The 18,436-nt window shown below is 39.4% G+C and overlaps 1 protein-coding gene and 1 long non-coding RNA gene across 2 annotated transcripts in view; one reads left to right on the plus strand and one right to left on the minus strand.

Annotated features, from left to right (window-relative positions):
- LOC145714623 (uncharacterized) overlaps positions 1-18,436 on the plus strand; it is a 544,307-nt gene that overhangs the window by 249,003 nt on the left and 276,868 nt on the right. The gene's annotated exons all lie outside the window — the stretch shown is intronic.
- On the minus strand, positions 5,397-7,662 carry DDX53 (DEAD-box helicase 53). Its single transcript, XM_081794336.1, has 2 exons — positions 7,483-7,662; positions 5,397-7,386 (listed from the first exon to the last, which is right to left on the minus strand). The coding sequence occupies exons 1-2, from the start codon at positions 7,553-7,555 to the stop codon at positions 5,585-5,587; spliced, it is 1,875 nt and encodes a 624-aa protein (XP_081650462.1). The 5' UTR covers positions 7,556-7,662; the 3' UTR covers positions 5,397-5,584.

An 18,436-nucleotide genomic window follows, 5' to 3' on the forward strand; every position in this document is an offset into this window, starting at 1 on the left:
TAGTCACTTTATTATTCATGAAGTTACTTTTGAGTCAGTCACTCAAAAATTATATACAATTTCATTTTTGTTATAATCAAAGTGATACAGAAATTTTAGAAAAATATTAAAACCACCTATGATTTCACAATATAGAAAACTATGACTGTCATTAATGTGTGTCTATCTCATCTGCTTTTTTCTCTTTTTTTTTTAAATGTTTATTTTTGAGAGAGAGTGTGAACAGGGGAAGGGCAGAGAGAGAGAGACAGATAGACAGACAGAATCTGAGGCAGGCTCCAGGCTTTGAGAGATCAGTGCAGAGCCTGACACAGGGCTCCATCCCAGGAACTGTGAGATCACGACCTGAGCCGAAGTCACATGCTTAACCCACTGAGCCGCCCAGGCACCCCCTCGTCTGCTTTTTTTCTATATAGGTATATGGACCAGTGTCATTTTCTAAAAATAGATGAGTTTATGAACTTCCCTTTTTACTCTTAAATATTCTTAAAGAACATGATTTCTTCTATTCCCGATTGGGAATAGATATGCTACAGTTTATTTAATTTGTATCCTGTCATTGGACTTTGAGTGTTGTTTTCTAAAATTTAGTTCTTTCATGGGCACCTGGGTGGCTCAGTCAGTTAAGTGTCTGACTCTTGATCTTGGCTCAGGTCACTATCTCACAGTTTGTGGGTTTGAGCCCCATGTCAGGCTCTGTACTGACAGCGTGGAGCCTGCTTGGAATTCTGTCTCCCTCTATCTCTGCCCCTATCCAACTTGTGCTCACTCTCCCTCTCTCAAAATAAATAAACTTAAAAAAAAGTTTTAATTTACTTCTTGAAAGCATCCCGGTGGCAAATAGCCTTGTATGTACATCTTGGTATGTATATATGATGATCTCCTTAGTGTAAATGTCTAGATATGATTATTACTGGGTCATTAGTCGATTAAACATAAGTATTAAACACTGATTTTATACATAATCCCAACTACTCCTCCAAGGAATATGATTTTACCAAATTTTAATTTATCAGTGTTTATTGCCCTGCATCCTTACTACTGTTAGGTATTTCCAGTCTTATTTTTTTATTCCTAGCCCAATTTTCTAGGGAAAACATTATGTCATTGGTTTAATTTTTATTTGTTTGATTAGAAAGAAGTTAAGTGGTTTTTCACATGTATTGTTCACTTGTTTGTGTGTTTGGTGAATTGCCTTTTCCATTTCTGCCCATATGTCTATTTTGGAACCCAGCCTTTATTTTTCCTTGGTAAAAATCTCTGTATATTAAATATCAGTAACTATGACTGTTTTATATATTTTAAATTATTTTTGTTTCCTGTGCCTTTTATGGTATTATTGACATTTCATTTTTACATTGTTAGTTGCTTCTATCTTTAAATTTTTTTTCCACTTTCATATCAGAAATTATTTTCCTTTATGAGTGAGCTTCAATTTATTTTACTTTTACAAAAAGCAGGAATCTAGTGGGGATTTTATTTTCATAGTAAGAGTTTGATGGTTGATCATTTGTCCTGGTCTGTATGTGTGTTATGTATTTTTGAACTGTTAAAATTTGTTCTGGAATAGACTTTCCTGTCTTTACTAACTTGAAGATTCCACCTTGATTGTACACCATACTAGCTTCCTATGCAGATTTAGCTCTGGACAGTTGTCTCATGATTTTTCAATCATACAGGATAAACTAGTTGAACTGTTAGTTACATTTGTATAGTGTATTTAAATATTTGATAGTGTAATTTCTGTTAATTATTTTGAATTTTTCAAAATTGTCTCTGCAGGAATGCAAACTAATACAGTACAAATATCAACATTATTGGTAGATAACAAGAATTATAAAAGTCTTGAATTGGAGGAGAGCAGGTAGGATCTTCGGGAAGATGTGGCACTTTGGCTGGACACAGACTCATGAATCTCATTTGACCTGGCAGAAGGGAAGGAGAAAGGGTTTTCCAGATGCTGTGACTAAGAGCATCCAGGATTGCGGTGAAGAAGCATTATATAATGGGTGATGGGTGAAGCAGGGCGTATTTGTTGAGCACCTACTAAATGGGAATCATCATAGTAAGCACTGTACAGGAATAACTGAGTTTGGCTGAATCCTCATACTTTGTCTCCTGTGTCACTGCATGGTCAGTGATCAGCTTTCATTCTGTTCCAATGTGGATGCAGAACTCAATATTTCTTTGAGTTTCAAAAACAAAAAACAAAAAAACAGTTCACTCACAAAACTTTTGTCAGTCGATGGAAATCACAGTTTCTTGACATCGATACCATAGACATTTTGGGCTGAAAAGTCCATTGTTTTAGTGCTATCCTGTGCATTATAGGATGTTTATCCCTGACTTTGTACCCACTAGATGCCAATAGCAATCTTGCTGCCTGGATGGGACAACCAAAAATGTCTCCAGACATGGCCAAATGTCCCCTAGGGGGCAAATCAACTCTGAGAATCATTGATATAGGTGATACCAAACATAGGGAGGTTGGCGGAGGGTTTTCTGTTAAACAGTACACACAAAAAAACAACCCTTTGTTTTCCTTGCTAAACTCCCTTCTTGGGTTCTCTGCAGACAAATTTGAGGAGTGATGTTTTGCTTAATTGATTCTGAAGTTTCTCAACTCTGACACCATTGACATTTGGGCTACGTGATTCTTTGTTTTGGGGGGTGGTCCTGTGCAGTGTGGGATGTTTAGCAGCACTGCTGGACTCAACCCAGGAGATGCCAGTACCCCTCCCCTCCCTTAAGTTGTGACAACCAAATCGGTCTCTAAACATTGTCAAAATTGGCCCTGATGGGGAACCAGTGGTGCAGATTATGCCAAGAATAGGAAGGTTGTGGGGTTTTATTCTCCACAACCCATGTCATTTTTTTTATTTTTCTTTTAACATATAGTGTAATAATGATTTCAGGGGTAGAATTGAGTGATTCATCACTTACACATAGCACCCGTGCTCATCCCAACAAGTGCCCTCCTTAATGCCCCTCACCCATTTAGCCCATCCCCCCACCCAACCCCCCTCCAGCAACCCTGTTTGTACTCTCTATTTAAGAGTCTCTTATGGTTTGCCTCCCTCTTTGTTTTTATCTTACTTTTCCTAAAAGATATCATTTAAAACCCTCTTTCTTCTCCTGAAGTCCTTTCTTGGTTACTGTGCAACTGGTTTTTGTTGTTTTGTTTTGTTCATGCTCCTTTAGGGATTGTTCATCTCAGTACTAATAATGTTTTGGGCCCAAAAATTCTGTGTTGGGTGGGGCTGTCCTGTAGATGGTAAAGTATTTGCACAGTATCCCTGACCTCTACCAACAAGCTGCCAGTAACACCTTCCCACCCAAGCCCCTGATAAAAGACCAATGCTGTCTCCACATACGGTTAAATGTCTGCTGGAGGGAGGGCCCAAAATGCCCCTGGTTTAGGACCCCCGTTCTGTCTATGCTTACCTTTCCGCATACAGCGGCTCTTGTTTTCAGTTGTTTGTTTGAGAAGAAATGTACATTGTCTCCTTGTGTTACGAGTGGATGTTGAGTGATAATTTTTGCTGTTGTTACTTGAACATGATTGAAGAAGCTATCTCAAAGTGGTTTAATTGTTACACTTTTCTCTAACAAATATAGTGTTGTCCCTAAGAGGAATTCTGACAAATAACATATACTCTGACTTGCTAAACATTCATCATTTCTACTCTCAGTGAATGGGAGTGGGCCATTTGAGTTTCTGTCACAGGTTCTGCTCTAGACTGCTTTTGCATTAGAGTAAATCTGCACATACCACTCTGTTTCACTAAATCTGAATGTATGGGCAACCTGTAGATAAATAAGCATATTGTCTTGCACACATTAACTGTATTAAAATGAAAAGAATGTCAATACTGGAATCAGGCACAACTGGGTTAATGTATCATGTAACTCCTCTTTAACCAGATTTAGTAACCTTAGGCAAGTTAGTTTCTCTGATCTTGTTCCATTCTTTGAAAATTAGGGGTAAGATTACCTTCTGAGTGGGTTTTTTATAAAGATTATAAATTAGATGATAAAGCACCTTTTTGTATATCAAACACTCAAAAATGCTAACCATTGTTATGAATTTTATCAAGAAATATTGAGGCCTATATTAAGAGCCTTTGAAGCCAGGATTTAACCTAGAGTATTTACCTCTTTATTTCATTTAATTTCTGACTACTTTGTTGTGGTCACTGCTGGGGATGCTGGGGAAAAAAGATGGCTGTGTTAATTTTTTTTAATTTGTTGGAGATTGTAAGGCTTGACTAACTCTTAAGTTCTCATAAACATTGAATTTTAAAATTTAGCATCTTTGGGAGGACTTCTTGGAATGTGAGAAGATTTGTATTGCCTCTAAATAAAACATTTGAGATACATTATAAATTCGGAGTTCAACTAAAATTGCTTCCTGTAGTGGGGCACCCGGGTGCCTCAGTTGTTTGAGTCTTCATTTCAGTTTGGGTCATGACCTCAGGGTCATAGGATCAAGCCCCACGTCAGGCTCTGGGCTGAATGTGGGGCCTGCTTGGGATTCTCTCTCCCTCTCTCTCTCTGCCCCTCTCCCCCTCCTGCTCACTTTCTCTCTCTAAGTAAAATGAAAAAAAAATTTTTTTTGTTTCCTATGGCAAAAGTGTCATTTGGTTGAATTTTTAATGTTTTTCCCAGTATGTAAGATATATTTTTCTTTCACATTAATTTTTCTCATTATGTATAAATGATGTTTTGACCTTTTCAAGACAAATTGAAAAATAAAATATGGTGAAAAGCAAATAAAGATAAATGTGAGTCACATTTCAAAAATCAATAAAAATGAAGAATGTACTATCCTGTCATTAAAAAGGGTTTCATTGTTCCAATTTGTTACACAAGGATGTGATTTTTCTTCCTAGATTAGAAAATAAAGTGTTAGTAAAGGCTGAGTTACACAAATTTGGTTACAATATAGAATTTAGAGGTGAAGGGGACCCCAAAATTATTTACTACAACCATCCCAATGTATTAGTGAAGAAAGTGAAGCCTTCAGAAGGTAAGTGGCCTCCACAGAAGTTTTAACCAAAAGTTAGTGATAGAAACAGAATTGTGGAATCTACTTGACGACTGAGCATTTATTTTCTAATGAATTTTTTTTCAATTAGGGAATGACAATGGACATATTTTTAGGGGTTGTTGTGGAACTAACCACTGGGGGAAAATAGAATATTTTGACCAGGATAAACTTGATGATAATTATGTTTCAATTCAGTGCAGCTTTTTAAAGCAGGAAAAGCACCATTGTTGTCTGCTCCCAGTCTGTTAGAGAAGACACAGATGGACATGGCAGGCTATAAAAAAAAAAAACTAGACTTGAACCAACACATCACATTTAATTTTTTCCCACATAATCTCTCACTCTCTGATTTTTCCAACACTTTTGATTTTATTAAGGAACATACACAACATTGGAAACTTGTATTTAATAACTGGGTAAATGTCCTTAAGCTGCTAATATGTTTCCAAAACTTTTTGATGTATCTTGAATATTATAGATCTTTAACATATCTTCAATCTTCAGGTAGTGTAGTACGACTTTTCAACGTAGATATCAACAATACTTCTTGGGTTTTTCACGAGATTTTGATTTTCTTCCTGGGTCCTTTTTTTGCTTATGTAACTTGTATTGTTCGGCCATTGTTATAAGATCTTTGGGGACACTTTGATTTGCTCGTTGCAGAATTTTAATCAATTCAGTGGCAATCTTCCAATCATTTTGAGTCATGAGGGTAATCGATATGCCAGTCCTCCCTGCTCTTCCAGTACGCCCCACTCTGTGTACGTATTCTTCTATATTGCGGGGGAAGTCATAATTATACACATGGGTGACATCATTAACATCAAGACCTCTGGATGCTAAATCGGTAGCAATCAATATTTTCACTTGTCCGATTTTAAAGTCCTCTAGTGCTTGTTCACGATCATATTGTTCTCTGTCACCATGCAGTGATTGTACAGGGATACCTTGTATGCCTAAATCACTGGATAAGTCATCAGCGACAAGTTTTCTGCTGACGAAGATGAGGACTTTGTCTTGGGGTGACAGGCTCTCTAGGAATTCTTGGATAAGAGATCGTTTTTCTTCTTCTGTGGTAACAATTACAATTTGCTTCACTGTATTTACAGCAACTAGATCCAGAGTGCCAACATAAACAATCATAGGCTCTTTCAAATAAGATTGAGCAAGTTGACGAATGGTATCTGGCCAGGTTGCACTTGTCATAATGGTCTGGCGGTCTGGGCGCACATCTAATAAAATCTTCATTATCTGGTGTTCAAACCCCAGATCTAGCATTTTATCTGCTTCATCTAGGACTAAGTAGGTTACGCTTTGTAGGGTGACAAACTTATTCATTTGCAGATCATTCAGTCGTCCAGGAGTTGCAATAATGATGTCTACTCCTTTGGTAATGTCTTGTATTTGTCGATCTCTATTCCCACCACCATATATGCAAACACTTTTAAGACCTTTGTATGAATACTTAGAACATTCAGCTTCCACCTGAAGAGCTAATTCTCTAGTGGGTGCAAGGACCAGCATGCCAGGTCCATTCCTTTCCTCTCTCGATACTGGTTGATTATTGAGATGAATAAACCCAGGCATTAAATAGGACAAAGTTTTGCCTGTTCCCGTTTGGGCAACTCCTATAAGATCGATTCCTTGTAGAATAATTGGCCATGCCTGTGACTGAATCGGTGTTGGGTTTTGAAAACCAGCTCTTCTAATGTTTTTCATAAGTTCAGGATAGGGTTGGAAAGCATCCTCAAATTTACAGATGGGATTGGGGATGGGACGCTTTTCACCATCTTTCAAGTCATCACACATTATGTCAAAATTTTCCTTTCTCCACATATCTACCTGAACTCGAGACATTGACCTTGTTGTTTTGGATTCTACATAAAAATTTTTCTGAATTGGTGGTAAATCTGCCCATTTTCTTTTTTCCCACTCTACGACTTCTGCCCTGACCTGATCCCACTCTATCAGTGGCTGAACTTGTCTACCAGTGGTATCTGTGTGAAAATCTCGTCCCACAAAGGGCTGAGGGCCAGCATTATCAACACTGGATTCTGAAGTGTAGCTTCGTTCTTGTTTTTTAATGAGAGTTTCTATAGCTGCCTTGGCCTTTGCTTTCATATCCTTGGTACCAAAAATTTTCACCTCTGCTTCAGAATCGCCTTTCATGATCTGTATTTTGGTGCTGGTCGTACTCTGGATGTCTTTTATCTTGGATCCACCACGACCAATCACCACACCAATCATGTTGTTATTTAATTTAAAGCACAGAGGTGGTTCTCGGGGGCCGAAGACCTCCACGTAGCAGCTCCTGCCCCTGCCACTTCTGCCCCTGCCTCTGCTGCCGCCGCCGCCACTGCCACCACCTCTGCCACCACCGCCACCACTGGCACCACCACCGCCACCACTGGCACCACCACCGCCACTGGCACCACCTCTGTCGTCCCGACCGGCTCTGAAATCTCTTGGATTAGGCTCTTCCCTTTTCTCTGGGGCCCAGGCCATTGCTGAGTAATGGTGAGATTGGTATTGGCCTCTTGCCTACCTAGAGTTGGAAGACGATGTAGTCCGAGGTCTCTCTCATCAGGCTCTTGACCAACGGACTATGTCGCCCGGCCTTAGCTAAGCAGCTGTTACAGAGGGAACTATTGTTTGACTTGGGGGCAGGGCTTTGAAGGCCTGACCAATCAGAGGACTTGATACTAGGATGTGGTCGGCAGGCACATCTGATGCAAAATTTAAAGGCACACTGCAACATGAGCCATCACTGGTGACTTTAACCTTGGTCATTTGGTTAAGTAGTATTACTCAGGGTTTTCCTACTGTAAAATTATTATTTCTAGCTTTCCATCATAGTAATAAATATTATCACTCTATTCTTTGGAAGCAAGTCGTTAAGTCTAACTGACCCTCCAGGGCCCACCACCTGTTTAAAAGCACTTCTCGCTAACTAACAAATTGTATCTTAGCCATACAATTTGGGAAACACTGCTCTGGGTGAATATTGATTAATGAATTTTTTTCATGTGGTTATTCACCCATATGTATTTTGACCAGACACATTACAAGTCTTCCACACCTCTTTATGAATTATGCTAGGAGTTTTAAAGCATTCCCAGTATCTTTTAGTTCATTATTAAAAAGGGAAATTTTAGTTCAATGTGGCTTTTAGTTAATGAAGAGTATACTATATTTCTCTGTCTAGGGCTTCATCTTTACATGGAATAATACCATGTATTACAGAACCACAGAATTCTAGAGGTGTTGGATGTGTTAGGGTCATTTTATTTTTCTTCTTCATCAAAGAGAGAATGAAATCCAGGCCCTAATATACTTACAGACTTGAGTAGGAATGCTCAGCAGATCCTTGAGAGTATAAATTCAGAACCATTTCTTAGCTTAGACACAGGAGCTCTCACTCTTCTGTGAAGTGACTTGTCTCTGCTCCTATTGTTTCATGTCAGCGATAGAAAGTAGAAGGCATGATCATGAAATGAAAGAAAGTCATAGAATTAGGGAGAAGGGTAACTATGTACAAAAGCAGTGCACTTTGGGGGGGGGGATCTCCTTTTAGTAAATTACTGGGATAGAAGACTTTTATAACTATTAGAGGTACTGAGAGAGATTGTGCCTTCAGGATCATTCATTACCATCTATGATTGGCCTTACCAGTTGGAGAAACTGATTGTCACCTAAATTAAGGGCCACCAATGTGATATCCTTTGCTTTGAATATCTCTGTAACAGGCTTAGCGCTTATTTCCGAAATATTCCCATTAGGTATTTATCCCATGGGTTATGGTTTGATACCTCATTAACTTGTTATTACAACACACACACACACACACACACCCCAAAGTATAAAGTTGTCAATTAGATGCATTCTAGTGGAGCCCCTGGCTAAGAGGTTCTTATAGAACAGAGGCAAAGAAGGAAGGGTTGGGGGTTCTGGTAAAGTATATCTGAAGGTAAAAAGAAAGATAATGAAAGAAAAGAGAGGAGCGTGCTTAAGACATTCATCACCATTTTGTTTAGGGCGGTCCCTTACCTTACACTTGATAGACAACAATAAGAGAGTAAAATATTAAGAAATATTATCATTTTAAACTGTAATTTCCACAAAGTTTTACTGTAAATGAGTTAATGTTGTCATCTTAAAGCATTCTTGCTGGTGGGACTTCCTTAGAAATAATCTTGACAGTATTTTCATTTACTCTTCTTTGATAATCTAAGGCAACCTAGACTTGTGGAATTCCAGTTAACAATTGGTAATTATAATAATTGTAGTTGATTTCACATCTATATAGCACTTTATATTTTATAAATACATGTAGAAATGGTCTACTTGGATGATAAATGTCTGGCCATTATTCTATCCTGCAGGTGCAATATAGTATGGCAAAAGCTGTCATTATCATTCTAAACATTGGTGTATTTGCTTTGTGCACAGAACCATATTAATACTATAGGGTCTAAAGAAGTGGCAGCAGTATGGAATAGTTGTCAAGAACACAAAAGCCTAGGGGCACTTGGGTAGCTCAGTTGGTTAAATGTCTGACTCTTGATTTCAGCTCAGGTCATGATCTCATGGATCCTGGGATTGAGCCCTCTACATTGGGCTCTATGCTAACAGCACAGAGCTTGCTTGGGGTTCGTTCTCTCTCTCTCTCTCTCTCTCTCTCTCTCTCTCTCTGCCCCTACCGGACTCCATTCTCTCTAAAAATAAATAAATAAACATTTTTAAAAAAACTGAACACAAGAGCCCAAATAACTGGGGTCTGATCTCAATTCTGTACCATATTTAGCTGTGAGTCCTTGAGCAAGTTCTAAGCTACTTATGCCTTAGCTCTGCTATCTGTGGAATAACACAGTAATACTTACCTCATGTACACAGAGATCCAAACACAGTTACATTCCTTGTTCATAGTAGGAAGTCTCCGCATCTCAATAACACATGTCACAGAAAGAGTAGGTGTGTAGAGACAATTATGAAAGTTCCCAATTGCCTGTCTAAGAATTTTCCTGATAGAATTTACTCTCTCCACATCAAAATGAAGAAAATAAAGGTAATAAGAATTTGTTCATAAATCTATATTAATTCAATTTAAACTTTTTTTTCCCTAATGTTTTACCCTCCATTTTCGGTAAAATATCCTTTAAAAAGTGAACTGAGGACCACAAATGATTTTTAAAGGTCTCTACAATGGCAAAAAAATAAGTAAAACTAATGCTTGTAACAAGATTTGGTTTTAAAATATTAACTTGTATGTGCAACCCAAGAACTTTTAAGCACTCATCTAGTACAATAGCAAGTAAACACAATTCAGGATGCTATTAGGTATTAATCATGATAGCAGGCCAAAAGGGCTGGAGGGAGGTGTGGGAGGCTGGAAAGTTGAGGCATAGCCCTCTAAGAGATGGAGATTTATTCTTTGAGTAGGAGGTGTGAAATGAGAGATAGGAGGATCTTAAAGTTTTAGGGGAAGAAACCAATGTGGCCTTGGGGAAGAGATGAGGGCAGCCTGGAGGACTAGGACAGGAGGCTTAGGTTAAGGAGAAAGGGGAAATGGAGAAAAATAGTTTGGGTCAGGGTAAAAGAAAAGGGGAACTTTCCGGAACTAAAAAGACCATCAAAAACATTTCAAGTTAATACAGGAAAAAAAGAGGGGGAGTGAATCTAGAGTGAGGGAGTTCTCTGACCCTGTCAGTATTCATCAAGGACGCAGGGCCGTGTGGGGAAAGCAGGATACCATGAAGTGAAGACCGGGGGCTGTGTTGGTGGTATTTTAAGTGTATCGAACTGAGAGACTTGAACACAGTGTGGCAGTGCTAATTCAAGAAAGGAACAGCTCTAATGAGAAGGGGCCCAAGTAGCAACTAATATTTTTAGTCCTACTATATGCCAAACATGTAAAATGCATGTTCATTTTACTCATTCATTTTACTCATCATAGCAGCTCCATCATATGCATCTTCCTCTTTTCTCATGTGAAAACACTGAAACTCCTAATTGTCACATAATATATTCAAGTTCATGCAAAGGTATGGTGAATAACTTAGATCAATTTAGACACAGGTCTGATTAGCTTCAAGGCCTTTCTGGTTTCACTACACTCCCATTTGTAGGGGAAAACATGCTTGATTTGGTGCCTGATTGTAGAGATAAAGAGCGTGTTTCATCAAAGACGACTCAAGCTGACAGGCTGGGGGTTCCTTGAAGCAAATAATCTTGGAGCTCTTTGGCAGTGAAGATGGAGGGGACGTCATCTGTAGGGCAAGAAAAGGAGTTTGGTTTCAGACCTGTCCAGTTTATGCAAAGTAGGACTGGAGACTTGGGACTCTAGTTCAGATAAAAAGACAGGAGGAAAGATAGGAGAATAATCAGCATAGAAGTTTAGTTGAAACTGGGAGAATGAGTATTCTTCCCAAGAAATAGAGTCAAATGGAAAATAGGTTTGAGAATATCTTCAGGAATCAGAGCAGCCATATGAGTAGATAATGAGAAAGGGAAGACAGGGAACCAAGTGAAGAAGTAAGAAAAAAAGTCAAGAAAATAAGAAGAGAGCATGTGGAGAAGACCTACTACACGATGTAAAATACTTCATGAAGGACAGGGAGTAAACAAACTACTGAAGTTGGGAGAAGGAAATTAGCAATCACTTTCAAGGTCTTTTTTTTGGCACGTGGAGAAACACATATTCCTGGGGAAACACTTGAGAAGAGAGCCCCTTGGACCACTGGGGCACCCTGCAGTGCTGGGGAGAGAACCTTCCATCTTATACCAAAAGCTGTAAGGCACTGTTCTCATTTTTAAGGCTTCTAGGAAACTAAGTTTCATGGGCAAGTTCCTGGCATTGTTCTGTCAAGGATCCAGTGGATTTTCAGTAAGATTACCTATTATGAATATTGGAGGGACATGAATTTCAGTGGTCTTTGAAAATACCTGGAAAGGTAGGATGAGGGAGAGAATCACAAGGAGACAAGAACCATTTATTAGCAGTTTCAGAAAAGGGAAGTCTTTCTAAAAGGAGGAATAGGGAGTGCTGGGAGTTCTTTTCAAGGAGACTACAGTGCTATTTTTAGCTACCCATTAAGCCTTTCTCTCTCAAATTTAGTTTCTTCTCCACAGAGTGGGGGGATGCATTATTTAGGTATATGAAGAAGTGAGGCTATTGAGGTAATTAAATCTCCTTTCAGCACAAACATTAAAAAAAACAAAAAAAAAATACTGTAAGCTGATTAGCACCTGTGGTAAGCCCCGCTGGAGAAATCCTTGCTTACCAACTACTTCCTGTGGAAATTTTAACATATTGGCATGAGTTTTAAAAATAATAACCTTCAATTATCCCTTGGCTCTATTTTGAGTCATTTGAAGGGCTTTCTAGGACTTTCATTTCTGATAGCTCTCACCTAGGTAAGCAGAGAGAACAACAGTTATCTACATCATTTGCATTATATACAGAAACCAAACAGCAATCCTTAGAATTGTGGGCTTCTAGAGGTGGGAAGGACTGACTTGGAAAAGCTTCATCTACAGCAGCTGTGTCCAATGGGCACATCATGTGAGTCACACAATTTTATTTTTTTTATTTTTATTTTTTTTAACTTTTTTTTTTTTTTTTTTTTTGTTTTTGAGACAGAGAGAGACAGAGCATGAACGGGGGAGGGGCAGAGAGAGAGGGAGACACAGAATCGGAAACAGGCTCCAGGCTCTGAGCCATCAGCCCAGAGCCTGACGCGGGGCTCGAACTCACGGACCGCGAGATCGTGACCTGAGCCGAAGTCGGCCGCTTAACCGACTGAGCCACCCAGGCGCCCCAGTCACACAATTTTAAATTTTCTTGTGGCCACATTAGAAAAAAAAAAGTAGGGGAGCCTGGCTGCCTCAGTTGGTTAAGTGACTCTTGATTTCAGCTTAGGTCATGATCTCACACTTTGTAGGATTGAGCCCTGCATTAGGCTCTGTGGTGACACCTGTGAGCCTGCTTGGGATCTTCTCTCTGCCCTACCCCCCCCCCCCCATCTCTCTCTCAAAATAAATAAACGTAAAAGTAAAAAGGAGAAGAGGGAGAGTTCTGTTTCTGGACAAGATGGTGTAGTCACATTTCTCGCTATTCCTTCTGTTTATTTATTTTATATAGAAAACAAGAAGACTGAAATCTGGAGAGAAGAAGACAGACCAGCTAAGGATTTGGGAACTTTAGGAATGACAAAATGCTGAGTTCCCTTGGTTTTTTTCGCTGGTGTGGTTGTTTTTATTTTTTGTTTTTTGGCCTCCCTTATATCCTAGATTGGGTGCTGGAGAAGACTGCAACTCAGGAATACCCACAGGCACAGCCAAAAAAGAAGTGCCAAGGAAAACCTGTTCTTTTAAGCCAAAGGACCAAGAAAGGAGCAGCCTAGCAAGAAAGAAATCTTTTTGATAATAATTACCCTGCTCACTTATTGCAGAAAACCAAAAATACAGTGCATCTCCCCTGTCCCCATCCATAAAGGTCAAGTGCGGAGCCTAGATTTCTGTCCACATCGTTTGGTAGTGAGATGCTCCTCCCTCTCCCTGCTGCAGTGATGTCCAAAGAGACCAAGTCTCCAAGACTGTATATTCAGCACTGCCCAGAGGTAATGGGATGCCCTCTCTCTATCCTCCTCCCCAATTAGGTCAGTAGAAACCACATAGGGAGCCTGGAGTTCTGTCCTCACCTAGAAGTAATAATGAAGCATGCCTTACTTTTTTTCACAGTGTCTATGGAGTCTTAATAGGGAGCCTGGACTTCCACATTTGCCTGGCAGTAAGGAGGCAAGGCCGAACTTCCCACACCAGTGTGGTGTCAGTGGAGGCTTGCAAAATTAGAGATTTCAATCATATCTAAATTCTCATAATACACAAAATGTCTAAGACAGAACTGAAAATCACCCATCATATCAAGAATTAGGATGAATAAGGACAAAAACATGAATAGATGCCAACATTGAGAATAAAGAGGCATTGGAATGATCTGAAAAGGATTTAAAGGCAACCATCATTAAAAATTTTTTTTTAAAAAAAGCTTCAGTGAGCACTTAACAACATACTTGAAACAAATGAGGAAAGAAATCTTAGCAAAAAGTAGAAGATACAAAAAGGAACCAAGTAGAAATTTTAGAGCTGAAAAATACAATAATCAAAATAAAATCCCTTTATAGCCTCAATAAAAGGATGGAAATGAACAAGGAATGAAATAGTGAACTTAAAGGTAGAACATTGGGAATTACCCAACTTTAACAACAGGGAGAAAAAAGGACTGAAAAAAATAACAGGGCCTCCGGGGCCTGTGGACAATAATATATGCTCTGATATTCATTAGAATTGCAGAAGATGAGAAAGAACATGGGTATGAGCAAACATACAGCAGAATAAATACTGAAAATTTCCTGATTTCCTGAAAAGCATAAACCTAAAAATTCAAGAATATTAGTAAACCCCAAACACAATAAACCCAAGGAAATCCCTGCCAGTACACAGCATAATGAAACTTATATAATCTAAAGACAACGAAAAGTTCTTGAAAGCAAATGGAAATAACACATTACCTATAGGGGGAACACCTGTTCAAATGATATCAGATTTGTCATGAGAAACCATGGAGACCAGAAGGAGGTGGCATAATATTTTTTTCAAATGCTGGAAGACAAGAACAATTGACCCAGAATTCCATATGCAGAGGGGTGCCTGGTTGGCTCAGTTGGCTAAGTGTCCGACTCTTGGTTTGGGGTCAGGTTATGATCTCATGGTCATGAGATTGAGCCCTGCTTCACGTTGAGCTCTGCGCTGGCAGAGGCGGGGGAGGTTGCTTCAGATTCTCTCTCTCCTCCTCCTCTACTGCTCGTGCTCATTCTCTCTCCCTCTAAAAATTAAAAAAAAAAAAAGAATTCCATATGCAGATAAAACATGTTTAGAAATGAAGATGAGGGGTGCCTGGGTAGCTTAGTTCCTTAAGTGGCCACCTCTTGATTTCGGCTCAAGTCATGGTCTCAGAGTTCCTGAATTTGAGCCCCACATCAGGTTCCACACTGACAGGGTGGAGCCTGCTTAGGATTCTCCCTCTCTCCCTCTCTCTCTGCCCCATCCCTGCTTGTGCTCTCTCCCTCTTCATCTCAAAGAAAAAAAAATGAGGATAAGATCAAGATATTCTCAAGTGAAGAATAACAATTTGTTGCCAGCAGACCTAACCTAAAAAGATAGCTGACACACATTCTCTAAATGTAAAGGGAATGATGAAGGAAAGGAAACAATAATTAGCAAAAATATGGGTAAGTACAGTAGAGTATCCTCTTTTTGAATAAATTGTGTTTGACAACTGAAGCAAAATTATAACAGTGATAGCATTTTAAAAAGATTTTTTAAGTTTATTTACTCATTTTAAGAGAGACAGGGCAAGTGAGCAGGGGGGCAGAAAGACAAGGAGAGACAGAATCCCAAGCAGGCTCCACACTGCAGGGCCCAAACTCATGAAACATGAGATCATGACCTGAGCTGAAACCAAGAGTTGGATGCTTACCTGACTGAGCCACTCAGGCGCCTCCCCCCACCCCCCGCCATTTTAAATGTACTAGAGGAAATAGTTAAAACAAGTATATTACATTTGGGGAGAATAAAGTGACATAAAAAGAGAAAGTATTTCTACACCCAACGCCGAGCTCAAAGTCACAACCCTGAGATCAAGAGTTGCATACTCCACCGACTGGGCCCGCCAGGCACCCCTCAAAAGGGTTTTTATACTTGACCACACTGTAAAATGATGATAGCATAGACTGTGAAAAGTTATGGGTATATAATGCAATACCTGGAGAAGCCACTAAAAAAACCATACAAATACATATACTCCAAAGCAATACAGGTAGGAGCGCTTGGGTGGCTCAGTCGGTTGAGCGTTTGACTTGATTTCGACCCAGGTTATGATCCCAGGATCGTAGGATCGAGCCCCACATTGAGCTCTGCACTGAGTGAGGAGTCTGCTTGGGATTCTGTCTTCCTCTGCCCCTCTCCCCTACTCATGCTTTCTCTCTCAAATAAAGAAAAAAAAAAGTAATACAGATAAAATAAAATGGCATTCTAAGAAATTTGCAGCTAACCTACAGGAAAAGTGCACATGAAAACATCCTCAAAATGATTAGTCATAAGGGTAATGGTAATCAAAATCACAATGAGATACCACTTTATACCAACTAGAACGGCTGTAATAAAGGACACAGAAATAAGGTGGTGAGGATGTGAGGAAGAGATTTGAACCCTCAGACACTGTTAATAGAAATATAAAATAGCGCAGTTACTTTGGAAAACTTTTCAGCAGTTTTTCAAAATGTCAAATGTAAAGTTAGCATAAAAATAAGTAAATGAAATTACTGTATGACCCAACATTTGCTCTCTTGGATATCTACACAAGAAAAGTACACACATGTTCACATAAAAACATGTACATGGATGTAAATAGCAGCATTATTTATAACAGTCACAAAGTAAAAAATAAACCAAATGTCCATCAATGGATGAACAGGTAAACAAATCGCATTGTACACATACAATGGAATATTAGTCACCAATAAAAAGAAATGTCATATTGGTAGATGCTAGTGTAGATGATCCTTGAAAACATTATGGGAAATGAGAGAAGCCAGTCCCAAAAGACCACCTTTCTTTTTATTCCATATACATGCTTTGTCCAAAGTAGGCAAATAGAGAAACTAGATGAGTGGTTTCTTAGGGCTGAGGACGGATGTGGAAGGTGAGGTGGACTTGAAAGCGAGGCAGGAAGGGTAATGAATAGTGACCGTTACAGAGTCGGGTTTTGGGTGATGAAGTGTTCTAAAATGAATTCATGGTGACTGTTTCAAAACCCTGTAAATATACAAAAAAAAAAAAAAAAAACATTGAATTGTTCCAAGTGCATGAATTATATGGTATGTGAACTATCTCAATAAATTGTTACAATAAATAACATATGGAATTGTATGAATGGTAGGTTTATAAGCATATTGTCCCCTTCGCTGTATGTGAGTTAAGTTCATTCTCTAATTTTTCCCTCTGAAAGCAATACAGTTGACAAGTGAGAAAACTGAGGCACAAATCATTTGTTACTTTCCAAGGTCACGCAGATAACTCCTGAGCTCCATGAAGCAAACCCAAACCGATTTCCTGACCACACACCAGGGCAATTAGCAAGAGGCTGGGGAGAGGTGGGTAAGGCAAGAAAAGGAAAGCATTTCCAATAAACATATTCAGCTGTGATAATCTGGGATAAAAAAAAGGCAATCCGGTATGACAGAAGTTTTTGTTGCCTTCCTCAGGGGCTTCGGAACTGCTTGGAGGTGATAAAGCCATTCAGAGCTAGGATTTGGGACAAGGGCTTATACACGATTCTTCACAGTGCACATTACTACTGAGAGATACAGCAGGTGACTTAAATCTTCAGTAAGAATCATTGTAGGGGAAGAGAAACACAAATGACAATGTTAACAACTGCCAAAGCTTCTCTTTGGGAGTTTATTGATATTCCTAAATGATAGGAATAGAAAATTGATGGACGAAAAGGCAACAGCCTTTAAAGCTGGATTAATTTGGCATGTTGTTTTTCTGTCAGTCTTATTACAGAACTTGACAGGAAAACGAAGATGCCCTTGATGCCATTTACTCTTTTCAACATGGCCATTACTTCAGAAACATTCTCACTTTTGATTTTTCAAATGTTGCTCAAATGACGTTTGGTATAGTTTGGTGCTCATTATGGAGTCTCTGTCTCAATTTGCTGAAGAAGATTGCAACCCCAGTGAAGTATGGCAGAAAATTAATTAATGTGTGTGGCTATTTAAAGATCATTCAGGGAGAACATCAAGTGGTGTTTTCTAGACCGTCTGACTTTGATCTGAATATTCTCTTCTTGCACTGACACAGATTTCATGGCTGGCAGCCATGAGTAAAACCCGGAAATTTTTGAGGTTTGCATGTCCTAGTTCAGACAGGCTGGGGTCCTCAAGGGTGGGCCGGTGGGGAGAGGAAACAGTGGGGGTGAGGGAAACTAGCTTGCCTAATGAGGATGACCCCACAAGACAGCCACCCTTTCTAGTACGCAGCTTCCAAAAAGCGTGTTCATCTTAGACCACGTCCACTTCCATGGTGGATACAGGTGTTCTTTTTTTTTTTTTTTAATTTTTTTTTAATGTTTATTTATTTTTGAGACAGAGAGAGACAGAGCATGAACGGGGGAGGGTCAGAGAGAGGGAGACACAGAATCTGAAATAGGCCTCAGGCTCTGAACTGTCAGCACAGAGCCCGACGCGGGGCTCAAACTCACGGACTGTGAGATCATGACCTGAGCCGAAGTCGGACGCTTAACCGACTGAGCCACCCAGG

Source organism: Panthera onca, chromosome X (assembly GCF_046562875.1).
Source record: "Panthera onca isolate mPanOnc1 chromosome X, mPanOnc1 haplotype 2, whole genome shotgun sequence".
Taxonomy (NCBI): domain Eukaryota; kingdom Metazoa; phylum Chordata; class Mammalia; order Carnivora; family Felidae; genus Panthera; species Panthera onca.

What these genes read in the sequence shown, in the direction of transcription:
- DDX53 (XM_081794336.1), bottom strand. Translation starts at nt 7,555, where the DNA reads ATGGCCTGGGCCCCAGAGAAAAGGGAAGAGCCTAATCCAAGAGATTTC. An exon ending in CGGTCGGGACGACAGAGGTG is followed by an intron (nt 7,387 to 7,482) that starts GTGCCAGTGGCG and finishes GCGGCAGCAGAG; the next exon opens with GCAGGGGCAGAAGTGGCAGG.